The 23230-nt window shown below is 45.4% G+C and overlaps 1 protein-coding gene across 1 annotated transcript; it reads left to right on the top strand.

Annotated features, from left to right (window-relative positions):
- Positions 1-1259: 1259 nt before the first annotated feature.
- On the top strand, positions 1260-22939 carry SRPK1 (SRSF protein kinase 1). Its single transcript, XM_015884790.2, has 16 exons — positions 1260-1551; positions 1635-1695; positions 10634-10752; positions 11606-11714; positions 11856-11943; positions 12123-12210; positions 13520-13626; positions 14286-14451; positions 15436-15461; positions 15913-16126; positions 16328-16750; positions 17732-17832; positions 18723-18830; positions 19414-19483; positions 19860-19952; positions 20472-22939. The coding sequence occupies exons 1-16, from the start codon at positions 1275-1277 to the stop codon at positions 20654-20656; spliced, it is 2235 nt and encodes a 744-aa protein (XP_015740276.1). The 5' UTR covers positions 1260-1274; the 3' UTR covers positions 20657-22939.
- The last annotated feature ends 291 nt before the right edge of the window (positions 22940-23230 follow it).

Here is a 23230-nt window from a genome sequence, read left to right as displayed (position 1 = left end):
GTGTAACATTGCCAGCCGTGTTGGCATTTTCTCAACATATTCCTTTTTTCACACATGGCTGCAGAAAACATAAAGCAGTAGAGAAACCTCAGGAGCTGCCCAGAGTGTGGCACAAACAGTTCTTAGGGCAACAGGATGCACTGTGTGACACTGTGTGGGAGCTATGAGGAAGGACCAGGTAAACTGGTTATGTATGGGCATAGTTTGTGGTGGCATTTGCTCTGCTTCAAAAATGAGTGCCAGGCTGGCTGTGGAAAGGTGGCTGTGTTTGGGCCACCAGCCCTCAAAGGGCCGTCTCAGCATCCCTCTGAGGGCCAAATTCACTGAAGTGTGATGCATAGTATTGGACAGGGGTGTGAACATGCGCTGTGAGGACCAACTGCAGAGTCCCAGTGCAAATATGGGACAACAGTTCCCACAGAAGGAACAGGCAGCCAATACACTGAGCTTGCAGCAGTGTTTGTGGTCTATTGCGACTCCTTCAAGGAAGGAACTTTCTTATGTGGCTGCTGTCAGATGTGAGCAGTGTACTCCATCGTGCTCAAGGTCTCAGTGTTACTTGTAGCACAGTCGTTGTGGAAGGCTGAAATTTGAGAGTGAGGGCATCCTTCTCCACGTCGCATCATTGAATTTAATTCTGCTCTGACACTAATGATTATTCCAACCCACATTTCTGATGCCAAGCCTACGAGGGCAGCTCCAAAAGTAATGCCTCCTATTTTGTTACATTGGGCCACGATGCCAAAGGCAGATAGTGGTGGTATGGCAATAGAGGTTCAACCTTCCCTGCAATGTTCTGTTACATTTGGTCAAGCACGACATAGCAGCAGGGGGGCAAAGTGATGTGTGTGACACGAGAGTGCAAATGAAGCCAAGGTGTGTCCCTGAATTCCTCCGGGTGGCAGACATGGCACTGCTTGGCACTCGTTAATGTTTATGGGCACTGAGCAGTGGCTGTGAGCACAGCGTGGGGTGCGTGTCAGTGGGTCACCTCTGCTGTTGCAGATTGTTGTGGACACGGCAGGACAGCTCTTGTTTATCACAGGCAAAAACGCTCAGCTAGTGGCATTAACTATACCGAAAAGCAGCATTTTGTAGGTGAGAATTTGCTCTATCAAACATTATTGTGCTCTTCGTACGTGTTGAAGCGGCCGTGGAAATAAATAGGATGCATTACTTTTGGAGCACGCGTCGGTTGCTGACGTCACAACTACGACGATGACGTCACGCGCGGTGTTCCCCTCCCTCCGCCGCGCGCGCCGCCGCGCGCCACGATGCTTTCGCGCCCGCAGCCGTCGGAGCTCCGCCCCGCGCCGGGCGGGAGGGGGCGGAGCCAGCAGCGCGGCGGGGCGGGCTCCCCGCACAGCTCCGCCTCCAGCGGGGACAGCGGGCACGTGGACGGGGCGGGCGGCGCTGCCGGGCGAAGCGCCAAGCCGCTCGCACCGCGCATGCTCCGCCCGGCGCGGCTCGGCGCGGCGCAGGGTCACGGCGCAGTGCGCAGGCGCGTGGGACTCCCTGGGCTCCCGGCGCTGGCGGCCATGGAGCGGAAAGGTGAGCGCCGCGCGGCCTGCGGGGGGGCCTCGGTCCGGCGGCTCCGCGCCGTCCTCACGTTCTTTCTGTCTCTTTCCTCTCAGTGCTGGCGCTGCAGGCCCGGAAGAAGCGGACCAAGGCCAAGAAGGACAAGGCCCAGAGAAAGTGAGTGCGGCCCCGCTGCCCCTCCTCACCCATCCCGGACGGGCTGCTCGGGGCGCTGGGCCGCTCGTGGGGCGGGAAACGGAGCCGCTTTGTCCCGGTACCGGAGCCCCGCGGCCCCTCCCGCCGCTCCCGGAGGTCTCGCCCTCCCCTCACGCCCCTTTCTTCCTCCTATTAAAATCCTCCTTGGCGCGGTTACGTCGCTCTTTGACGGTGCTGTTTTCCCGTGGCCGCCCTCTGGCCGCAGGGATGTTACGGGGCTTTTCGTGCGCTGAGCTTCACCGCGCGGATAGAGAAATGGAAGGATCTGAACAATGGCCGGCTGCGGGGCTCGTCGCACGCTGCATTCCGTGCTGCACGCGGACCCGGTTCGGGTGTAAAGCCCGGTCCGGTGCTGCGTGGTGCTGGGAGCGCTTTGCTGTCCGCTGGGTGAGAGCACAGAACTGCAGCGTGGTTGTGTTGGAAGGACCTTAAGGATCAGAGAACCACAGAGTAGGTAGTTGGCTTGGAAAGGCCCTTAAAGGTCACAGCCCCATAGAATGGTTGGGTTGGAAAGGACCTTACAGCCCCTTCCGTGCTGTGAGCCGAGTGTCCCCTGAGCTCAGGCTGCCCAGGGCCCATCCGTGGCCTTGAGCACCTGCAGGGATGGGGCACCCGCAGCTCTGAGCAGCAGCCAACACCTCACCTCTCTCTGGTGACGGATTTCTTCCTAACATCTCAACATAAACCTGCCCTTCTTTAGTGCAAAGCTATTCTTCCTTGTCCTGTCACTATCAGGCCATGTAATGGTTCCTACATAAAAGCTTTGGTGGTGCAGGGAGTTCTGTGTATCTTTCTTTACAGCGTGTTATTAGTCACTTCCTCTGACAAATCGTGCTGTTTTAGAGTTTTTCTGTTGCTTTCTGTCTCCAACAGACTTCCAGTTGTTCTGAGAGAGCTCTGGAGAGGTCAAGGGCTGAACCAAGCTCTTTGGGAGATGTGCATTGTATTTCTACGTATGTACTTTGGGCTTTACCTGGTGCAATAAAAGCTCAACCTCCAGCTTTGAGGCACAGCACCCCAACAGTTATGCTATTTAAATACAAAGCGGCTCTGATTAAATCTAAAATAAGCTTTACTGGGTTGTTGTAAGGCTCCCTCCATAACATCTGGGCTCGAAGCCACAAGGAATGTCTCTTTAACATCTTATGTTCAGTGATATTTGATTGCTTACAAGCTTTTCTGTATGAAGTTAGTAAGAAAGTGTAGCACACGTGAGTTTTGAAAGGGTGAAATTGGTGTTAGGAATTCTCTAGTTATGGTTAAACATAAAAATACAAAACTAAACAGTTTATGGATTGAACCATCAACCTTTCAAGCAGCTGGATCTTGAGGTGCGTTGAGGTCAATGGTTTTGCCTGACTGTCAGGAATGCAGGTTTTGGCATGGCTTCATTGTTTGAAGCAGTTTCTGACCCCTGCAGAACTCAGTGCTGGCAGGCAGGTGTGTTGGGCACAGCATTTGTCCCCTCACTGCAAGAAAGACATCAAGGCCCTGGAACATGTTCAAAAGAGGGCAACAAAGCTGGTGAGGGGTCTGGAGCACAGGCCTTATGAGGAGAGGCTGAGAGAGCTGGGATTGTTCAGCCTGGAGAAGAGGAGGCTCAGGGGAGACCTTATAGCTCTCTATAACTTCCTGAAGGGAGGTTGTAGTGAGCTGGGGGTCAGCCTTTTCCTCGTGTCGTTAGGGATAGGACCAGAGGGAATGGCTTCAAGCTGCGGCAGGGGAGATTTAAGCTGGACATTAGGAAGTATTACATCTCAGAAAGGGTGGTCAGGCACTGGAATGCACTGCCCAGGGAGGTGGTTGAGTCACTGACCCTGGGGGTATTCAAGGAACGACTGGATGTTGTGTTGAGGGACATGGTTTAGTGGTAATGGATGAATGGTTGGACTGGATGATCTTCTAGGTCTTTTCCAACCTTGGTGATTCTATAATTTGAACAAGGGTCTGGAGCTGTGCGTTGCTCCTTTGTGTTTGCATGTTGATTTTTCTCCTGTGAACTAATCCCCACATTTTCGTGCTCTGGTCTGCTGTGAGCAGTGGGGAGCCATGCAATGGCTGTTCCAGCAGCACAGGCTTCCATCAGCCACAAGGTGGCTGCTGTGTGTTCTATGGAGCTGGTGTGCTGGAAGCAGTGCAGGTGAGCAGCAGGTTTCTGTTTGGCTTCTGAGTCCTCGGTGGTGTTTGGAGGGGGAGCGTTGCTGGGAGTTAGCTCTGCAGACAGAGCAGCTGTTCCTGGCTGAAGCGAGGCTGGCACTCACCACTGTTCTGTTGGAGTGTCATTTCATGTACTGTAAGTCTTGCATCATGTGAACGAAAGCCCAGGAAGTGGGAAGATAGATACAGGTGGGAAGATTTGATACAAAACAGCTGCTGTTTGACCAAAAATACAAATGCAGGTGTATTTTACTCACATCTCTGGTAATTTGTAATGGAATTAAGCACAATGGTAGTATGTATTTTGCTGGCAGTTGTACTCTGTGGCTCTTTCTATCTGTGTCACAGGCTCGGATCACCAGGCTGTTCTTTGACCCAGGTACTGCTGTGCCTAAGAATCAGGGTTTAAAAAACTAGGCTCCAAAATAACTAGATTGAGAGCAGTTAGACAAGAAACAGAACAAATAGTTCTGTATTGCAGCTTAATTTTTCTGAAGTGAGTAAAATGAGCATTTTAATAGAACCAGGCTGTGAGTCTGCATGCTGCATTAATTGGGCATTTCATCAAGCCTTGTATTTTGCTTTTCTATTCCAGGAAAAGTTGCCCCATCACACGCAAAAACAGCAGCAGCTGTGCATGGGGAATGAGGGGGATGAACTGGTTGTGCCTCAGTGCAGTACACTTTACTACTGTAAGCGTGACTAACTGCAGAGGTAATGGTAGCCATACAGCTGTGGTCTGGGTTCTGAGAAACGTGCATTGCAGTACTTTCTTCTGATGGAGTGCCTGGTGAATCAACCTGACTCGTGGGCTCTGCTGAGTAGGAGGTGGTTTTTTCACAGTTCCTCCAGCTGCTTTTGCTAGAGGAGGGAGGGCAGTGGCAGTGCTCATCTGGGGCAGTGCCACCATCTGCCCTTCTCACTATTACCATTTCTTGGGTGCAGTATTCAGCATCTTCAAGCAGATGGGTTTACAGTTATCTGTAATCTTTTAGACAGACTTTTACTTTGTGCTGAAACCTGTCTTCTTTCTTCTTCCTCTCCAACTGAAAACAGTAGAATTGCTGGATGAAGAACAAGCAGGAAGCTGGTAATCTTCATCTCTTTGTGAAGAGATTACCTGCCTTCTGGGGTGAAGGAAGTTCCCAGTAGCTTCTCCAGTACTTTCAGTTTATTACTGCATGTCTTTCTTGTGTCACTTCTTTGCTGCCTTTGGAGAGCCCTAGAGGCCTTGCAGCCCTCTGGGGTCCTTCAGTTGCTTCTGGAAGGCTTTTCCTGGGATCAGAATCTCATGTTATGTTCTTCCCACTTGTCTTTCATCATTAATACCAGAGCTGCCTTTCTTGTAAGCATTTTGGATGTACACCTAAAACAGTCAGAACTCAATGTCTCGCCCACAAGATTTTTCATTCAAATACAGCAGTCATGACCAGGCTTCTGCATGGCAGGATGTGAGCTCTGCTGGTTTCCATGGAAGTTGCTCGGTTTGTGTTGCTGGAATAGCAAACAGCTTGTTAAGTGCATGCTTGGAGAAGTGGGTACGGGGAGTGAGAAACTTAATTGTCTCTGTTATTTGTACATTAATGCCATTCTCATGTGAAACGCTTTATTACTTATCTTCAAACTGAACTCCCACCATCTACTAAACAAGTATATGTTGTTGCCTCCGTGCTTGGTTCTTTCAGAATGGAATGTTCTGTCTCTGCTCCTGTAAGCTATCAGCAGTAGTTTCCCTGCACACCTCGACCTGCAGCAGTGAGTATGGCAGATCTGCCCTCCTGGTGGCAAGCACCAGTTCTTCATTCAGAAAAATAGGGATGGGAGCGTGAAGGAATTGCACAGAATTGTAATGTGGATTCTAGGCTCAGAACTCCCCCACAACATACGGCTCCCAAAAATTCCCTCAAATATATATATTTTTAAAAGGGTAGAGGGGGTTGAATGCATACAAGCAAGAAAGTACTTCTTATAATTTCAAGGTTTGCTTGCAGATCTCCCGCATGTAAGCACATGGGAGGCTGGCATCAGAAGCAGCTGTTTAGCTGATGAGATATGCCTTAAGATGGTCCTGAAATTGCAGGCACTCCACTGAATGAGATGCAGTCTGGCATCACTTCCCTTCGAGAGACGTTGTTGGTGCAGATGTGGAAATGGGGGAAGTTTTAAAATCTGGACTTCTTATCCTGCTATGGAGTTTCAGACTTTTTCGTTCCCTCCCCTCCAGATGAAAATGAGGCACCCTTACAGTGCTCGAAGCAGAGTCTTGCTGTGGTTTGGAGCCATGGAAATCCCTGCAATGATGGTTAAGGTGGGAAGTGTGTTTCAGCAGGAGGCCCAGATTGCTGCAGGGCTCGTGCCTGTGTGTCCTGCAGGATGAGTCAGATTACTCTTCAGTCTTAAATTCTCCAAACTGAATTGCAGTTAAGGATGCAAGTCTCATGTGTGTCGTTTATCAGTCCTTGTTTGGGAGATAAAGTTTGTAAAGGTGATGCTGGTGGCAGCCTGAAAATCATAGGGGAAAGCAGTTGTAAAGGTGGTGTGTAAAGGTGGCTAATATAAAGATGTTGACCAAGATGGTGATAAATAGTCAAAGGTTATTAGTAAAGAAAACTCACCAATGTCAATGCCTGGACCGGATAGCAGGGGCAGTCTTCACTGGGGAGCGATCTCCAAGAGATGCTGCCTCAGTGAGGGTCAGCCCTTAAATGAGGTCTCAGAGGAGGTGGAGTCGAGCTCCAGCCCTCCCGGGAGCACAGCTCCATTACTCTCACCTGTGCTCCCGCAGCTGACCCCACACTTGCCTCAGCTGATTAATCAGAGGTTCAGGCTGTGATTTCCTATACAGCAGTCATCCTCAGATTCCTGCAGATGGGCATTGGTTCTCCAGATATGGAAGGAATGACCAACTGAGATGAAGAGGACAAATAAGGAAAGTATTTTATTGTTTTTTATTATCACACAGTGGTTTGAGGACAAGGAAGAATGCTTGTTTTCAAGAAGTCCCTGTTTCTTAATGGTCTTGAGTAAAACCACGAAAATGCTTTCTAAGGGCATCTTGTTACTGAGGTGGAGAAAACAAAGGAGTTCTGAGTTGCGAAAGTAGAACTGTATACGGAGATCTGGAGGGTAGGGAGTCCTCCCCAGTGCTCTGCAGGGAGCAGCGGTGCAGCAGCACCACAGACCCTGGTTTTCCCCTGAGTGGTCTGTACTGCTCCCCATGGTTGCGGTCCCCTGCTTGTCTCCCTGTTGTTGTTGGCTCTGCCTCAGAGCAGATCTGTAAGAGCACACATTATGCGATCAGGGCTGCTTTGTGGTTTTTGACCTCATATTTTAAGTGTAGCCCAGGCTCTGTGGGAGGCCGACTAGTGAAAGCAAGGTGTGTTTTCTCAGCTCTTTGAAAACTTTGTGAGAAACAAGTGACCAAACTCTGAGTTCTTCCAAATTAGTACTGCTGTCCCTGCAGTGCGTTGTGTCGTTGTGTGAGCTTGTAGAGTGCAAACTTGCCCGGTGTGCTGCTGGCTGAATGGAGCTCTTCTGAGTCTTGGTTTAGAAGCACAGAGCTGGCTTCAGAATGCCGCTCATAAGAACCATCTTGTAGCAGAGCTCTGCATCCTTGCTGCTAATGTCACACTGCTGAACTCTCCCGTATCACACAAACAAGCAGGATAATCAGGCACAGGAAATGTCTGTTAATACCCTTATGTTGTTGGAAAACTGTGAAGCGGTTCCTATGAAGAATGCTCAATTTTCTGCGCTTTTTTTGTTTGTTTTTTGAAGATCTGGTGAAGATTTGTCTCCTCTCCCACTTCTTTGTACCTTTCGAGAGTAAAGGGTATGTTTTTCTTGTAGCTCTGCGGAGCGAGATTTGGAATTACTTCAGAAAATGCCTTTTTCACTTTGAACGCCCTTGCTATGCTGTATCAAAAGGGTTGTGCTGTCGGCAGCCACCCCACCTCGCTGTCTGTCCCTGCTTTGAATCCAGGGGTATTAAATAGGCAAATAAAACCGGCTGGTGCAGGAAGATGAAGCATCTGCCTAAATTCCTAATTTCATTTGAGGGAAGATGGAGACAGGTAAACATCAAGAGGAGGAGATGAGTCTCTCTGAGCTCAGCCAACCCCCGACATGATTGAATTTGCAGATCAGCTGGGAGCAGCCCCTGGTCTCGCTGCAAGGCCATTCACCTGCAATGCAGTGCTGTGCATCTGCAGCTAGGTGGTGGAGGCTGATCCCTCTCCTCCCTCCTGCACAAAGCTCGGCGGCGCTCGGGAGGAACCCCTCGGCCATCCATGTCCTCCCCTTCCTCAGCAGTGCCATCCCATTTTTAATGGCTTTTTTGAAAACTGCTGGGCTGTCTTCAGGGATATCTGTGTCAATGGGAGGCCGTGCTTCCTGCAGGTGGGTTACCCTCATTTATTTCTGTCTCAGGAACTGCAGTTCTTTGGGCTTTTCTGGGAGGATGAGGACTTTTTGGGGGGGGAGGGGATGGTCTCTGGAGATGGGTTGAGTTCCATAGAAGCTATCATTCTGCCTTAGCATTCCTATCTTCATCAAAATACCACTTTGTAGTTGTATAGTTAATTCTGGTGATTAATTAATACACTGGGGGAATGAAAGTAAAAGGTGATGGAGGTGTTTTCAGGGAGAAAAAGTGCCTTAAAATGTTTGGTTTTCTTTTTCTTGGAGGGTATGCTATTAACCATCTTTCTGTCCCTAAAGGGTTTTAAGGTATTTATCTGTATCTTGTAATACTGCTGACAGCAGTTTCAGCTGTCATCTTTAAATCCAGGGTATGGATTTTCCTGCTGTCCTTAGCAGCCTTTTGTGTCTAGCAAAGCCCTACCTGTGCATGCAGGTGAGGGCTGTGATTTTGTGGATTTTTTTTTCTTTGGCATTAATATATATCTACACTGAGGAAGGCTCCTTTAATCCATATCTGCAGTTGATGTGGTCATGCGAGGGGCGGGTGGTGGTAAGATGTAGTGATGTCTGATGGATGTTTGCCGCAAGGCAAGGAATGAGGTATGTTTTGGAGGGGATTCCTTAAAGGAGGTAGCACTGTCGATATGCATGTGAGCAGGGCTCTGTACCACGTTATGGTGTAAAGGGTTGTAATATATGAGAAAAATGCTTCATAGGAATTTGTTCTGGATCCCCAGGACAGGCTGAGCTGTGGTCTACCATTCTCAGTCCCTCCAGGATGAGTGCAGAAAGCTGAGCAAATGGGTGCAGTGCTTCCAGTAACTTCTGCTCTGGTGCATGAAATCCCTGTCATTGAAAAGCTTTGGGACTGCAGAGCAGCACAGTGTTACGTCTGCATCAGTGATTCTGAATCTTTTGAACCCATTCCTGTTTGCAAGACCTTGCAGCCATAAAGTGAAAGTCCTCAAACAGCAGAATTACTCTGCATTACTTACGCTGTGGGTGTGGCTGCTGGGCTTCAGTCCCCCTTCCTGGCCAGTTCCTTGTTCTGGTTCTCTTTTCCCTGTTTGTAGGATTCTGTGCATGTTGGCATCCAGTCTCCCCTTCATGCCTTTGCTACCTGCTGTGATTCTGGGGCAGCCAGCGGCTGTTTGCAGCTCTTTTGTTCCTGGAGAAATGCAGCACTTTTCAAGAAGATTTTTGTCCTCCAAGATGTTTTTTTCTTTTCTTTTTGTCTTGTAGCTCTATGGCTTACTGCTAAAGCAATCCAGGTATGAAACATCCTGTGGCTGGATCAAGCTATGGGGCAGCTGATAAATGACTCAGCCTGAGAGCAGTGGGATGGTGGTCGGTCTGTCCGGCCAGCAGTCCTGGTGTAAGGCTCAGAACCTCTCATAGGGTGCCTGTATCGTCAGGCAGGTTGGACTCAGTGATCTCTTGATGTCCAGTCCAGCACCTCCAATTCTGACCCACTGCCTGCTTTCTTTCCTGAATCTCGCACTTAGCAGGTCTTGGGTACTCAGTGCATTGTGGGGCAGTGTGGTTTTATCTGGGACCGCCTTGTGGCTCCTCTGTGATTTAATAAACTTCAGTTCCTACTAGAAATGGTTACATGTTCACTCATGGTTCTATTGGAAAGCGTGGGGCTTTTTTTCCTTCTTTCTGCTCTGTAGGTATTGAAGATAACTGCTGTTTTAATGTATAGAAACAGATGGTACTTGATGTATGAAATCACAGCAGGGTGCTTTTAGTAGGCAAATGCTGAACGTGTAGCTGCTAAAAAGTTGTGTTCATTTCTGTCATTAGTTGATACAACCGATATGACCTGACTCCAACTCAGGAGCTGCAGAACCTGCATCCCAAAGCCCACGTGCATCCCCAGTACCTGCTGGGGTAAACTGCAGCTGTCTCAGAATTTAATCCTCCCTTGAACAGAATGAGTTGGATTTGAAATAGGGTTGTGTATACCTGCTACTTTGCTGGAAAAATAGCCTCAGTACAGGAAACTTCTGCTGATTCACACTGATGGAGGCTGGGGCTATGTAGAGGCAGCAGGATTGCTAAGTGCTGAGCTTTTGTCTGTCTGACCTTTTTTTTCTTATACTGTAAAAGTGAATCTGGAGCCTTAAGGTGTCATTCTTTCTTGCTAGCATATGAAAAACTGTTTCTCCTTCAGCAGTAAAAGCATGTAAAAATGAAAACTGTTTTTTTTTCTGGAGGCCAAGGAGTACGACTTCTTCATTATTTACCACCTCTTACATAAGAAGCGAGGTACCGAGTTATGTGTAACATGTGACACACAGGCCGTGTCCTCTTTCAGAGCCGACCCTCAGCACCGTGGCCCTGCTGCTCACTCTGAAAATGATCTTCCAGAGCAAGAAGAAGAAATTCTGGGCTCAGATGATGACGAACAAGAGGACCCAAATGATTACTGTAAAGGTATGAACTTGCCTGTTTAAGGTGTGGCATTTCTAATGTAAGAATTTCCTTTGTTTTCCCATCTGTTGCGGACAGTTAAAATTAGACCATCTCTTTGATTATATTAAGCAGTTTTTGAAATTGGATGAATAGAATCATGTTTCTCAAACTAACCTGAAACAGAAACTGTTCTTCAAGATTGCTTTTGTTGTCAAGGTTTGGTTGGGTTCTTAATGTATGTCGGCTTCTCATCTGTGTCAGAGGGCTTTTCCAAATCAGTAGAAGTAGACATCCAGTTCTTTTTCATTAGAAAAAAATGATATTTTGAGCTAAATTTGAACTTTCATAAACTGCATTTTTCGAAGGTTGGTAGCCTCGTGAAACTCAGAATCGTTCTTTGAGGAAAGTGTTTTGTGCTGCTGCCATGATGAGCTGCACTAAAAATGAGAGGTTGGTCAGGTTGCTCTGCCCAGAGCAGTGGTTTTGCCCTGTTGCTGGAGATTCCCAGGGTCAGGGCTGGAGGGGCTCTGAGCAGCTGATGGAGCTGTGGGCCTCCCTCTTCGATGTGGGGAGTGGGATCAGATGGCCTTTAGCAGTCCTTTGTAGCCCAAACATTTCTATGTCTGGTCCTCCTAGTTTGATTATGTTAAGATATTTTTCAGTCCAACTCTAGGGCTCAGCACTGCTCTGCCTCTTACATTCACACTTACATTCACACACAACCCAATTATATAAACATTTGTATTTCTGTATATGATTATAGATTTTTAAACACATGAAGTACGTATACCTCGAGTTTGATGCTTGTTCCACATACCTGTCCTTCAGCACTTGTGTGATCCCATGTCATACCAACTTCCCACTGTTCTCCCAGGGGGTTATCACCTTGTGAAAATTGGAGATCTCTTTAATGGGCGCTACCATGTGATTCGGAAGCTTGGATGGGGCCACTTCTCCACTGTCTGGCTGGCGTGGGACATCCAGTAAGTGTTCCTTCACAGGAGTTCTTCAGCCTTTATTGGCTGATATACTTTTCTTGCATACAAGAGCTACTTAGGATAATTCTGGAGAATAACTTCCTAGGAGCACTAACAGTCTCCCATTTACTTACTGTGTGTGCATAGAGGGAAGAGATTTGTGGCAATGAAAGTGGTCAAGAGTGCAGAGCACTACACAGAAACAGCACTGGATGAAATCAAGTTGTTAAAATCGGTGAGTGTGAGAGTGGGGCTGAACTTAATTCACTTCTGGGAGGTCAGGTTAGTCACGTGCTTATCTTTCTGGATTATCTTGCAGCACTTCCTGGTGTAGTAGATGTGCTCTGTGAGGCATATTCTTGCAAGGTTATCGCCTTAAGGCATACAAAGATGACCCTCTTTTTTTCTCTGCAGGTTCGCAACAGTGATCCAAATGATCCAAATAAAGAGAGAGTTGTTCAGTTATTAGATGACTTCAAGATTTCAGGAGTAAATGGTTCTCGTATCCTTTCGTAGAAGAAAGTCAAAGATTTGCATAGAGGTGTGAGTTCCCTGTGTAGCTGTTGTGCCAGGGGCTGGCCTAGGCTTCCATTTCACTGCCTGAGGAAACCTGCTGTGAAATCATTGCTCTCTGTGGGCCTCTGTTGCCTGCAAAGCTCAAATCTAAAATCATTCAGCCTGAGTTGTGGAGACAACGCTGCTTAGACATGCCTTTAAAATAAAAGCTGGGGTGGCTATGTCTCATTTGTGAAATGGATCTGAGTGGCTTACTGGTCAAAATACCGTGCCCAGCTATCCTAACTCTTCAGTTTTGCAGACAGCCTAGTGATAACTTCTTATTTAAGCAAAGCATTGCAGAATGTCAAAGTGAATAATTAATAACAAGCACGTATGTGGTCTGTAATCTGATAAAGTGATTTTCTGGTTGGGAAATATCTTACTTTGGCCTGTCTTCTAATAGGCAGCTATTAGTGGTAAGTGGTACTAATGCATCCTTGCGATTTGAAAGCTGGATTTCCTTTTGCATGTTTCTGCTTGCAGCGTCTTGAACTTGACATCAGTGAGAGTTCCTGTGCTGATGAAAAGAATCAGGCTGTAGGTTATAAACTTTCTAAAGCTTTTAGAAAACACTGAGTACCCACATAATGCATTTCCCCAAACATTCTTCCCCCTAGCACTTGTATTTCTTCCACTCTTATGAAACACACGTGCTTCCTGCCAGTGTAAAGGAGTAGTGTGACCATAACTTCTGAGATCTTAGAAAGAAAAAAGGCCAATTATGTAAATATTATTGAAACCCAGGCTTGTGAAAAGTTTCTTTTGCTGTTGGTGTTGATAACTTAAGGTAACTCCATTGTTTGGGAGTGACTTAGGAAACAGAGATGTGATTATATTTTCAGGCATTGCTGGTACAGAGAGATCTGGTGTTGGGTTTTGCCTGGGGCAAGAGAATGAACTGTTCCAAAGCTGACATTGTTAGCTTGAAGCTGTTTCAGTACTAGCAGGAAATAGTAATGTACAGTTGCTTGTGTAGCTGGCTTCTACCCAAAACAGGAGATTGCTACTACTGCTTTAGACCATTATTCTAACCAGCTCTCTGCATTGGTATTTTACATTTTAGATGACAGCACAGATGTCTATAATAGGGTGGTGCTGTTACAGAAGCCAGCTGCTCTTAGCTGTGTCAGAAGGATGAGGGTTTTTCAGTGTAGAAACAGCGTATTGGTAGAAGGTGTATTTCAGTTCTTGGTACCAAGAATGTAGGGCTCCTTGGGTCAGGAGGTCCATCTTTTTTCTTGACTCTGTTCTAGATATCTGTATGGTGTTTGAAGTTTTAGGGCATCATCTCTTGAAGTGGATCATCAAGTCCAATTATCAGGGGCTCCCACTCCCTTGTGTCAAAAAGATCATTAAACAGGTATGTTCCAGTTCTGGCTGCACTGTTCCCTGTGACCCAGTGAGAAGTCTTTGATAGGGGGTGGGAAACTCTTTTTCAAGTACAAGAAAATAAAAGTGGGAAATCAGTAGTATGTCTCTTGTGCAACAAAGTCATTTTTGGATTAATATTCACTTTCCCTATTACAAAAGTCTTCTGCTACAGATATTTTGTCTCCCAATGAAATGCCAGTTTTGCTTTTAACCTCTTCTTACCCTGGCTGTTTCCCACAAATGCAAGTAGTTCTTAGGTTGTCACAGTCCGCTGCTTAATGGTGGAATAGCAAGTGAAACTTGTTCTTCCTCCTGCATGGTTACCTATTCCTACTTTTGAAATGGAGTGGCGGAGTTTTTGTAGGGCATTAAAATTTGGGTTTTCAGCTGTACTAAGTTAAATTATGACAATAAAAAGGAATTTCTGAATTCATAGTTAAAATCTGTATGCAAATCTGTATCTCTTAAAATTACCATTGGTCACATTAGCACTAATATGGAGTATTCTGGAAGTTGTCTGTCCTTTAGGCTCAGTAGGGTCAGACCATTGTAGGCAGCTGTGAATTCTGGATTTAAAAATTCACTCAGCTTTGTTTTATAATTATTTGCTTTTTCGAATGGTATCGTTTCCTTCTCTCCTGTCTGCAGGTTCTTCAAGGTCTGGATTATCTACACACGAAGTGTAGAATCATCCATACGGATATTAAGCCTGAAAATATTCTTTTGTGTGTTAATGACCAGTATATCCGCAGACTGGCTGCAGAAGCAACAGAATGGCAGAGATCTGGGGCCCCCCCACCGTCTGGCTCTGCAGGTGCTTTGTTCATAAAAGTTGGCACTATTTCCCCATCTCTCCCCAAGACACAACTGATTTCACTAGGGAAAACTTCTGCACTGAGCACAGTGCAACGGTAACGCAAATAACCATTGAAAAGGCAAATGCAAATTGTGAAGTTAGTCAGTTTAACTTGGAGGAGCCCAGGAAGGCAGTCATTTGCATAAGAAAAATGGAGGGAGGATACATTCATGCTGACAGCTGCTTTTAAAGCAGATTTTATTTTTATCTAAGTGCAGATAAAGTGGTAGGACAGTCAGTCTGGTATAGAAAGTGCTGCATGTCAATACTGTCAAAACTACTAGAGTAAAAATATGGTGAGGCACTTCTCACATTTTCTTCCAAAGTATTTCCTTTATTGCATCGTGCTGGTAAAGTCTGTTTTGGAAGGTCTCAACAAAACAGTTTACCTTCTCAAGCTGTCAGTTCACAGAAGTCAGAGAGCTTTTAATAGTAAGTGAAGGGTGTGATTTCCTACATTCCTAAAGAGCGGAGGGCAGATTTTCACTTGTTGATCTACTGAGAATCCATCTGTACCAGTGCGTAGTTCCCAAGAGCTGCAGTATAAAGAAGCTCTATCAGCCCTAATTTTAAAACATCAACATTTCTCTGAGCCCATTGCAGCATAGCTTAGCTAGGTTAGGCTAGGGAGCCTTGGTATTGTAATACTTTGGTTTGCATTTTCCTTTTGGTAAGATCCATAATGTATGCAGTAAATGAAGCTGCATGACAGGAAGAGTAAGTCTTTGATATCAGTCAAGCAAGTCTGCGATCTGGGATTTTAATTATGCATTTGTTCATTTAATAATTTTCTCATCTTTTTTATTTTTGCTTTACTTGCATAGAGAAAATGATGTTACAGGTTATGCTTTTTCATAGGAAAAAGCTTATCTTAAGATAAGAATCCAGGTGCAGTTTTTGAGTAGAAATATACTAATTTACTAATCTTGCTTTCCATTTCAGTGAGTACTGCACCACAGCCAAAACCAGTAAGTGTAATGGCTCGTATGTAAGTATCCATCTACTGCATTGTTTCATAATCCAGCTGGCAGTAAAGGAGGGCAAACTTGTTATCAGATCAGAAGGAAAAGTGTAATTTGTTTGTCACAGATGTAAGCATCGGATTCAATACTGTCTTAGAGATGTCAGTGGTTTTGTCTCAAATATATCACCATCGATTATCTCATTGATGGTTCAGGGTCTGTTGTGAAGGTGACTGCTGTCTGTAGAGTCTGGGGTCCCTTGTTTGCAGGGCCAGGACAGAAATGTGCTGATAAGAACAAAAGACAACTGCTCTAAGACCACAGAATCTGCTTTGCTTCTGGGAGAGCTGTCCCTGGAGTTTTCATCCTGGACTGCTTCCTCTGATGCTGAATAAATTAAAACTTGTGTTAGATTGAAGTAAGAAATACTAAGTCACATATAACTGCTGCTTTGTAGGCTGACAAAATGTCAAAGAATAAGAAAAAGAAGTTGAAAAAGAAGCAGAAACGTCAGGCAGAGTTATTAGAGAAGCGAATGCAAGAGATAGAGGAAATGGAGAAGGAAGCAAGCCCTGGGCAGACACATCCTGAGGAGGAGGAAGAAGCTCAGAGCCCTCTGAAAATGCTCATAAAAGTTAGCCCACCCAGTGAAGATGTGGACAAAAAGAAAGGTATGGACCAAAAATATTGCTGGGGTATCAGTATTCTTTCACTCACGCTCGTGTGAACGTGTGGTGTTATAAATTGAGTTAATTAATGATTGTGTTCAGGTATATTTTGAGAACTCTGTGTTTCTGAGGCCTCCTTGAGCTGCTTCTGCTCTTACTTTGTATAGAAATATTCTGCTCTCTTCTCCTTTCCCATTCTTCCAGCTGAAGTCATTGTACATGAACAGTCTGTTCTAATGGAAAGCAGCATAGAAAAGTGTGTGACAGAAATAAATTGCAACGGTGTGATACGAATGTCGGACTTCCCAGACTCTGTCAGTCAAGGGTCTGTGCGACTTGAGGATGACCTTCACAATGCCAATAACTGCGGTGACCACCCTCACACACAGGAGAACTTCCATAGCTGTAATTACAGCCAACGTAACGGTGACGTAGAGAACAGGCCTCAGGCAGTGGGGTCGGACTCTTTCGTGCCCTTAGTTTCAGAAGATTCCATGCTGTGTCAGCCTACTTCTAGTGAAGAGCAATCATTCAATGAGCAGGAGATCAGCCATTTGCAAGAACGCATCCGGACAGAGATGCCATCAGAGGATGAGAATGAGAATAACAGCCCAGCAGACAACAAAGGTACAAGAGGAGCCGTGCGAGAAAGGTCTCCTTTCTCCTTGATCTGGGATACCTGATACAGCTCTTGATCAGAATAGTGATAGAAACCACTATTTTGTAGGCTGAAATCAGAATGACCTACTCGAACTTTTTTCTGCCAGGAGTAATTAACCCAACAGTCTTACTCTGAAACTTTCTGTCATTTGTACCTTCCAGATGTGGCTGTAGCTTAGTTCTGGCTACTGAATCCACAAGTACGTTTGTTTTTCACTGTAGGAACGTTCTTTCCTTGACAAAGTATTCCTTTTGTGATTTTTTTCAGTATAGTTAGGAACTTAAATTTACTTGTCAGTAGCTCACACTTAAAATTTCTCAGTAGCACTTTCTTGGCAGAGCACTGCTTTAGAATCATGTGAAACTTAAGATACTGACATTCTGGCTGCATTTAGTTGGATGGCCCTGCTAGATTACTAGCTTTACTTCATTCAACTCTCCCCATGTTGCATTTGAGATCTGCAGCTGGATGTCATTTAGTGAGCCAATATTGTTGCTCTCCATCAGGTTCTGTGAGGTTTTTCCCCCAGTATATACTTCAGCTCCTGCAGCTGTTGGTGTTACTACAGTGACTGCTGACTGTCAAGAAGATGCTGTTGCATGTGGATTCTTTTCCTTCAAGGGTTTAGGAAGACCTCTTAAAAGACTTGTTTTATTTCTGGCAGTGCCCTTATTTAAAAAGCATGTATTGATACAGGCAAACTTTAAGTCTGTACTGAAAAACAGTCCTCCCTGCATATGCTTGTCTTTCTCCTTAATAATGGTGGCTCTTCTTGTTCATAGTGCAGACTGAAGTTGATTTTTGTACCTTGGCTTCAGGGAGGGAAAAAGTTCAGATCTGTAAGCAAAAATCTCTTGTGGGTGGGGGAGAGGGCTTATGGGATTTGGCTGACAGATGGTGATTATGTCCATGGAGCTTTAATCAGCTGTTGTACATGATGCCTCTAGGAAAATCAACTGCTGGGAATTTCCTTCTTAATCCTCTTGAGCCCAAGAATGCAGATAAGCTTAAGGTGAAGATAGCTGACCTAGGAAATGCCTGCTGGGTGGTAAGTTTTAAAAACTCACATCAACTCTTTAAATGTGCTGATTTGTTTGTGCTGTGCCAAGACTAAATATAGAAAACAGAATCCTTTTTATACCTGCTTGGGAAAGGAGTTGTAGTTTTAAACTGCTTGGAAAAAAAAATGTAGCTGGGACCAGTGATCCGAAGAAAGAAATGGTCCGTTAAGGCAAGATTTGAGCCTATGTTTTGGGTGCCTCTTTGGTCATTAGGTTACTTCTCATTAGGCCTTTGAGCAGTGTCACATACAGTGTGTAGAAATCTGCATATGTGAAACTTCTGAGGGAATCTGCAGCTCCTCTGGAGAAAGTTGAAAAGAACTGCACTGAGTCTAAGTGTGTGCTTTATTAGCTTGTCAAACCATTGCTCTGAATTCATGAGCACATGAAAGAGACTCATAAATAGTTTTATTCTTTGATGGTTGTTCTATGCAGCTTTTAAATGTTTGACATGTCAAATGGAATAAATGTCTGTTTTACGTAGCTTTTAATGGGGCAAAATACTTGAGATCTTAAAGGAAAATAAATTGTTTCAGACTCGGTTCTGTGTCAGGCTTGCAGCATCTGGCAGGGCTTTCTGTGTTGCTCATCTGCTGTGCGGTGGCTGATAGGATCTGATAGGGTAGATAGTAGGCTCTGGAACGGTTCTCCCTATTCTACTTCTGTGGCTTCTTTGAGTTGCTGGACTGCTTTTATTGAAGTAATGTCTCCTGTAGAGCAGTTAAACAGTGCTGGTTAGGAATATAAGGAAAAACATAACAAGGATCTACAGCTCAGGTGAAATCTAATGGGAAAGAGCTTCGATCTGCTCTGGCCTTCCAGGTTTTTCGCCTTTAAACAATCTCCGCCCATTCAGTAAAATGTTTCGTCTGTTTAGCACAAGCACTTCACTGAGGACATCCAGACAAGACAGTACCGTTCCTTGGAGGTGTTGATAGGGTCGGGGTACAGCAGCCCTGCTGACATCTGGAGCACGGCGTGTATGGTGAGTGCTGATCCAGGGACTGTGGGCTGCTGCTGTGGAGTGTTCTGGTAAACTTGTGTGCTCTGTGCACTCTGCAGTCTGCTGGATCTCTAGCCAGGTCTGGCAAAAAGCCCAAAAACAACCCAGACAAACCCAGCAACCTTTGAAAGTCAGGGTTTTGTTGTACGATGCTGGCAGAACTGAAATAGAACTGCACTTCACTGTCATGCTCTATTGATGAGCAAGATGGCGAAGCAGTTCTGAAGACAAGAATCTTTGTATAAAGGGCCTTCTTGGTGCATCCAGCAATGTTTCATAGATGTCTTAGTATTCGAATCCCATGCATTGTCTGCATGTTTGAAATGGTAAGAAAACCTGCTCCGAAATTTACTATAGCTATGCCTGTGGTGTTTTTTTAGTGCTGTCATTAAAACTATAGAATGACTGTGCATCTTGAGATGGTCACAGCATGCTGGAGTTGTGCAGATTATTCTGTTGTCTGCCTTTGCTGTGGTGAGCAGCATTGGGTGGAATCAATCTGTGGTACTTCTAACAATGTGTGAAATGCACTGAAGTGTTTTAATTTTGCTTATTGCTGTTTTAGGCCTTTGAACTAGCAACAGGAGACTACCTATTTGAGCCTCATTCTGGAGAAGACTACTCACGAGATGAAGGTAGGGCATGAAATACAAATCCTTCAGAATGAAAGCTTTCTTTTATGCACAATATGAAATCGTTTAGACTGATGTTAAGGGACTGCTGTGCTTGACCATTTGCAGTAGAAGCTGGCATTCTTGTTCCTGATATCTTCCATTCCTTTAACTCTTAGGTTTTATCTTTCTTCTCTAACTCATCATTCCTGCATCTCTTCATCCCCATACTCCAAGTCTCTGTCTTTGCTGTTGTGATCTGATTTTGGGTGGATGCCAAAGTAGTTTTTGAGGGGGGTTGTGTTTTTGTCCATAACATTCCAGGGAGAGAAACTGCGCCATACAGATAGATGTCTTTTGTGGATATGTTATTCTGTCGTTTCTCTTGAACAAAATGCAGATCACATTGCTTTGATCATAGAACTTCTGGGGAAAATACCTCGCAAGCTCATTTTGGCAGGGAAGTATTCCAAGGAGTTTTTCACCAAAAAAGGTAAAAGGAAATGAAGCAAATGTTATTCTTTTTTCCCCTTTGCCCCACATCTGAATAAACAAAAGTACCTTGCTGGAAGTAGCGCTTAACAACACGTGCCAGCAAAGACAGCTCTTCTAAGGTCTGTTTTATGAGAGGAGGAAAACAGTAAGACAAAACTGCAGCTAAATCTGAAATATCCTCGTCTGACTGCTAAAAATATTCGGTGTCTGGTTATTTGGCATCTTGCTTGTAGATCAAACACAGCAGATTGGAAAACAGTGCTGTATGTGTTTATCATAGAATCACTGAGACTGGAAAAGACTTCCAAGGTCATCTGGTCCAACCATAATTTCTTCAGCCTGGAGGAGGCAAGAGGTTCTAGCATCAATTTTCCTGCAGCATGCCCCAAATTTTATCTTCCCCACATTTAACTATTAAGGAGAGCTCTTTGGATTCAGTCTGTGCTTGCTGTTAGTTCTGTTGTTTGGCTGTTCTACAACCATGCCTTGAAGTTAACATACCTGTCTTGGTTTTCAGGTGATCTGAAGCACATCACTAAACTGAAGCCCTGGGGCCTTTTTGAAGTCTTGGTGGAAAAATATGAATGGTCCCAGGATGATGCAGCTGCATTTACAGACTTCTTACTACCGATGTTGGAGCTGATCCCAGAGAAGCGAGCTACAGCAGCAGAGTGTCTCAGGCACCCCTGGCTTCTCTCTTAGGGGCTTCAACCCAGTGCCACTGCACTGCACTCTGGTTTACAATATAGAATACACACCCCCAGCTGCCCCTTCCCAGATCTGTTTTTTTTTTTTTTTTTCCCTTGTTCAGTTTGAGCGTGAAGTTCTTCCTTCAAGGCTTCCAAGATTTTAGATAAATCTAACCTGTTCTGCTGAGTTTGCTGTTGTGACTCAGTGGGGGTTCTTCTCATCCAGTGGGCGTCATCTTTGTTTTGCCTTGATTGGGCTTCGCCAAAGACTTAATTGACTAAAACATCAAGTTTTCCCTGAGTCTTCTTACTGGTATGCACTGTGTTATGGATGTGTGCTCAGATATGCTCCCTTAACTAAATCTCACCTCTCCTTGCGTCGTAAGGAGGATGTGACGATCTGAACTCAGCTCACTGACTCAGGAGTCAATTTCCCACTGTTGGTCCAGTAGGTAGCAACAGGGTGAGAAGTAACAGATGGCACCATGGTGGTGTTAGTTCGTTGTAGAGCAAAGACCTCAAAATCCTCCATTGTTTTCTAGGTGTCTGTTGTATTCAGTGCTTTTCAGTCATGTAATTCTTTAGTTCTAGCTGCTTAAATCTCTTGAGCTATTTAAGTCTAGATTTTTAGTATCATTTGTTTCTTCCTCTCAAGTGTCCTCTTCCTTTCCTTTTCCCTCCTTCTGTCCTCATAGTCAGAATACTTTCTGAATTCAGTGATGGTTTCTACTTGTTCTCTGACACCTCAGCCTGTGCCTAAAAGGTGACAAGCAAAAAAAAAAAACAAGCAAAAGCTGGAACTGACTCAATCAACGCACAACCTTCAGCCTGCAGATGGGAGCACCCTTTGGCTGCAGGGAGCTGATGCAGGTGACTTCTCGTGCTTTAGTGAGCTGTACCTTTTTTTAATCCCTCCCTGGCACTTTTTGGCCTTGCTTTTGAGGTAACTGCTGCACCAGTGAGGCAGTGGCTTTCACTAATGCAGTTCTCTTCTGGCCCTTTTGACCATTCACATATTTTCCCCCAGAAAGAGTGTGTGGCATCTGTATCACAGCCACGCTATCGCCATCGACTTCAGAACTCAACACTTAAAAGCCTGCTGTTAAGATTGTTTTAGATTTGTTTCAGGTGATGGCATTCAGGAATAACTTCCCAGATTGGGATTGCCTTTTATTTTCTGGGCCATTAGCACAAGGAGAGGTGGAAGAGAGCTGATGGACTTTCCTCTGTAGATACTGGTTTAGCTGCTTGTAGAGTTACCCCAAATCAAAATGCTCTGTGAGATTTGTGTATTAACTTCTCAGAGGGGGTTGGATGTAATAAGTAAATGAATTAATTTTAATTAAATCACTGTGGCGTATAATAGTTTTATGACGACTTCCTGGAGGCTTACCCGTCCTATTGCAGACTCAGTGCATCCGACTAAAGCGAGAACTGGCAGTGGTGAGGCTTCAGAGGCACATCTTCTCCCTGGACCAAATGGGGCAGTGGGTTCGTGGTTGCTCTCAGAGCACTTAAGTTCCTCTAGGAACTCACTGGAGGCCACACAGATGAGATCTGAGACTGTTGTGTTGCCAGAGCTGCCAAGATGGCTGTTAGTCACTTTGTGTGCGTGTTGAAAATCCTGGCTGAACATGAGAGTTGTTCATTCATAAAGCTCTGTGTCATTTAATCCACTTAAAAATGTTGCTCCAGTCTGGTGCCTGACTGGGCTAATGAACACAGATCATGCTGCATGTTCTTTTAGGGGTAGGTCGGATTGTCTATGCATATAATCTACAATTAATGAAGGTAACACACCAAATGGGTTTAAACTGCTGATTTGACCTCTCTTTCCCTTCTGTTCGGAGCTTTTCCAGCTGCGTATCACTTCCATGTCTGTTACAGAAGGACTGCAGTCAAGACTGGATTCCACAACCCCCACCACCCACAGACTGTGAAGATACATTGGCAGGGCAAATGATTTCTGTTGTCTTGACAGCTCCTCCCATCCTGTTGTACTTCAGCCTGGCTGGTGCAGGAACTTCTCCTGGGAAGAGCTTTGCACATTCAGAGCCCCTTCCCTTCCTGCTGCAGTTCCCCCAGCTGCAGGAGGATGCTTTTTTACCCCGGTTGCTGAGGATGGAGCCAGCGTGTGAGTTAGAGGCTGCAGCAGCTCTTGAGGCTCAGCCTTGTTCCATGTGCTCACTCACTTTGGGTTTGTTAAGTCCCCAAATTGCTGTAAAGTGCTCACAAAGGATTTGTACTTGCTGTGTCAGTCTAAAACCTGAAGGAAAATACATTTTTATTCTTTCTACTTGGGTGCTTTGTCTTCTTTCCTTGTGAAAGCCATACAATAAACAGACTATTTAATTACCCAGCCGTAGTCTCCCTATGTTCCCTCTGCAGGTCTTATTTCTCAGCTCCAGGCCCATCAGCCCATACAGCTGTGCAATCGCAGCTCTGTAGTCTGAGCCTCACTGGGTGTTGGGCGTTGGTAAAACATTTTGTCCGTATTGTGACCCATTTTTAAAAGGGGGAGAAGCCCCCTTTATGTCCCCTTTATGGGGACAGGCTGCTATTCCAACGCGTCCCCCTTCCCTCCCTC

This window comes from Coturnix japonica, chromosome 26 (assembly GCF_001577835.2).
Source record: "Coturnix japonica isolate 7356 chromosome 26, Coturnix japonica 2.1, whole genome shotgun sequence".
Lineage (NCBI taxonomy): Eukaryota > Metazoa > Chordata > Aves > Galliformes > Phasianidae > Coturnix > Coturnix japonica.
The sequence above is the reverse complement of the archived record's forward strand: the minus strand, read 5'-3'. Positions and strand labels throughout refer to the sequence as shown.

Bases quoted from the DNA above. Each gene is read 5' to 3' on its own strand.
- SRPK1 (XM_015884790.2), top strand. From the start codon at position 1,275: ATGCTTTCGCGCCCGCAGCCGTCGGAGCTCCGCCCCGCGCCGGGCGGG. The intron at 10,753-11,605 runs GTATGAACTTGC...CTGTTCTCCCAG, and splicing joins CCCAAATGATTACTGTAAAG to GGGGTTATCACCTTGTGAAA. The intron at 19,953-20,471 runs GTAAAAGGAAAT...CTTGGTTTTCAG, and splicing joins GGAGTTTTTCACCAAAAAAG to GTGATCTGAAGCACATCACT.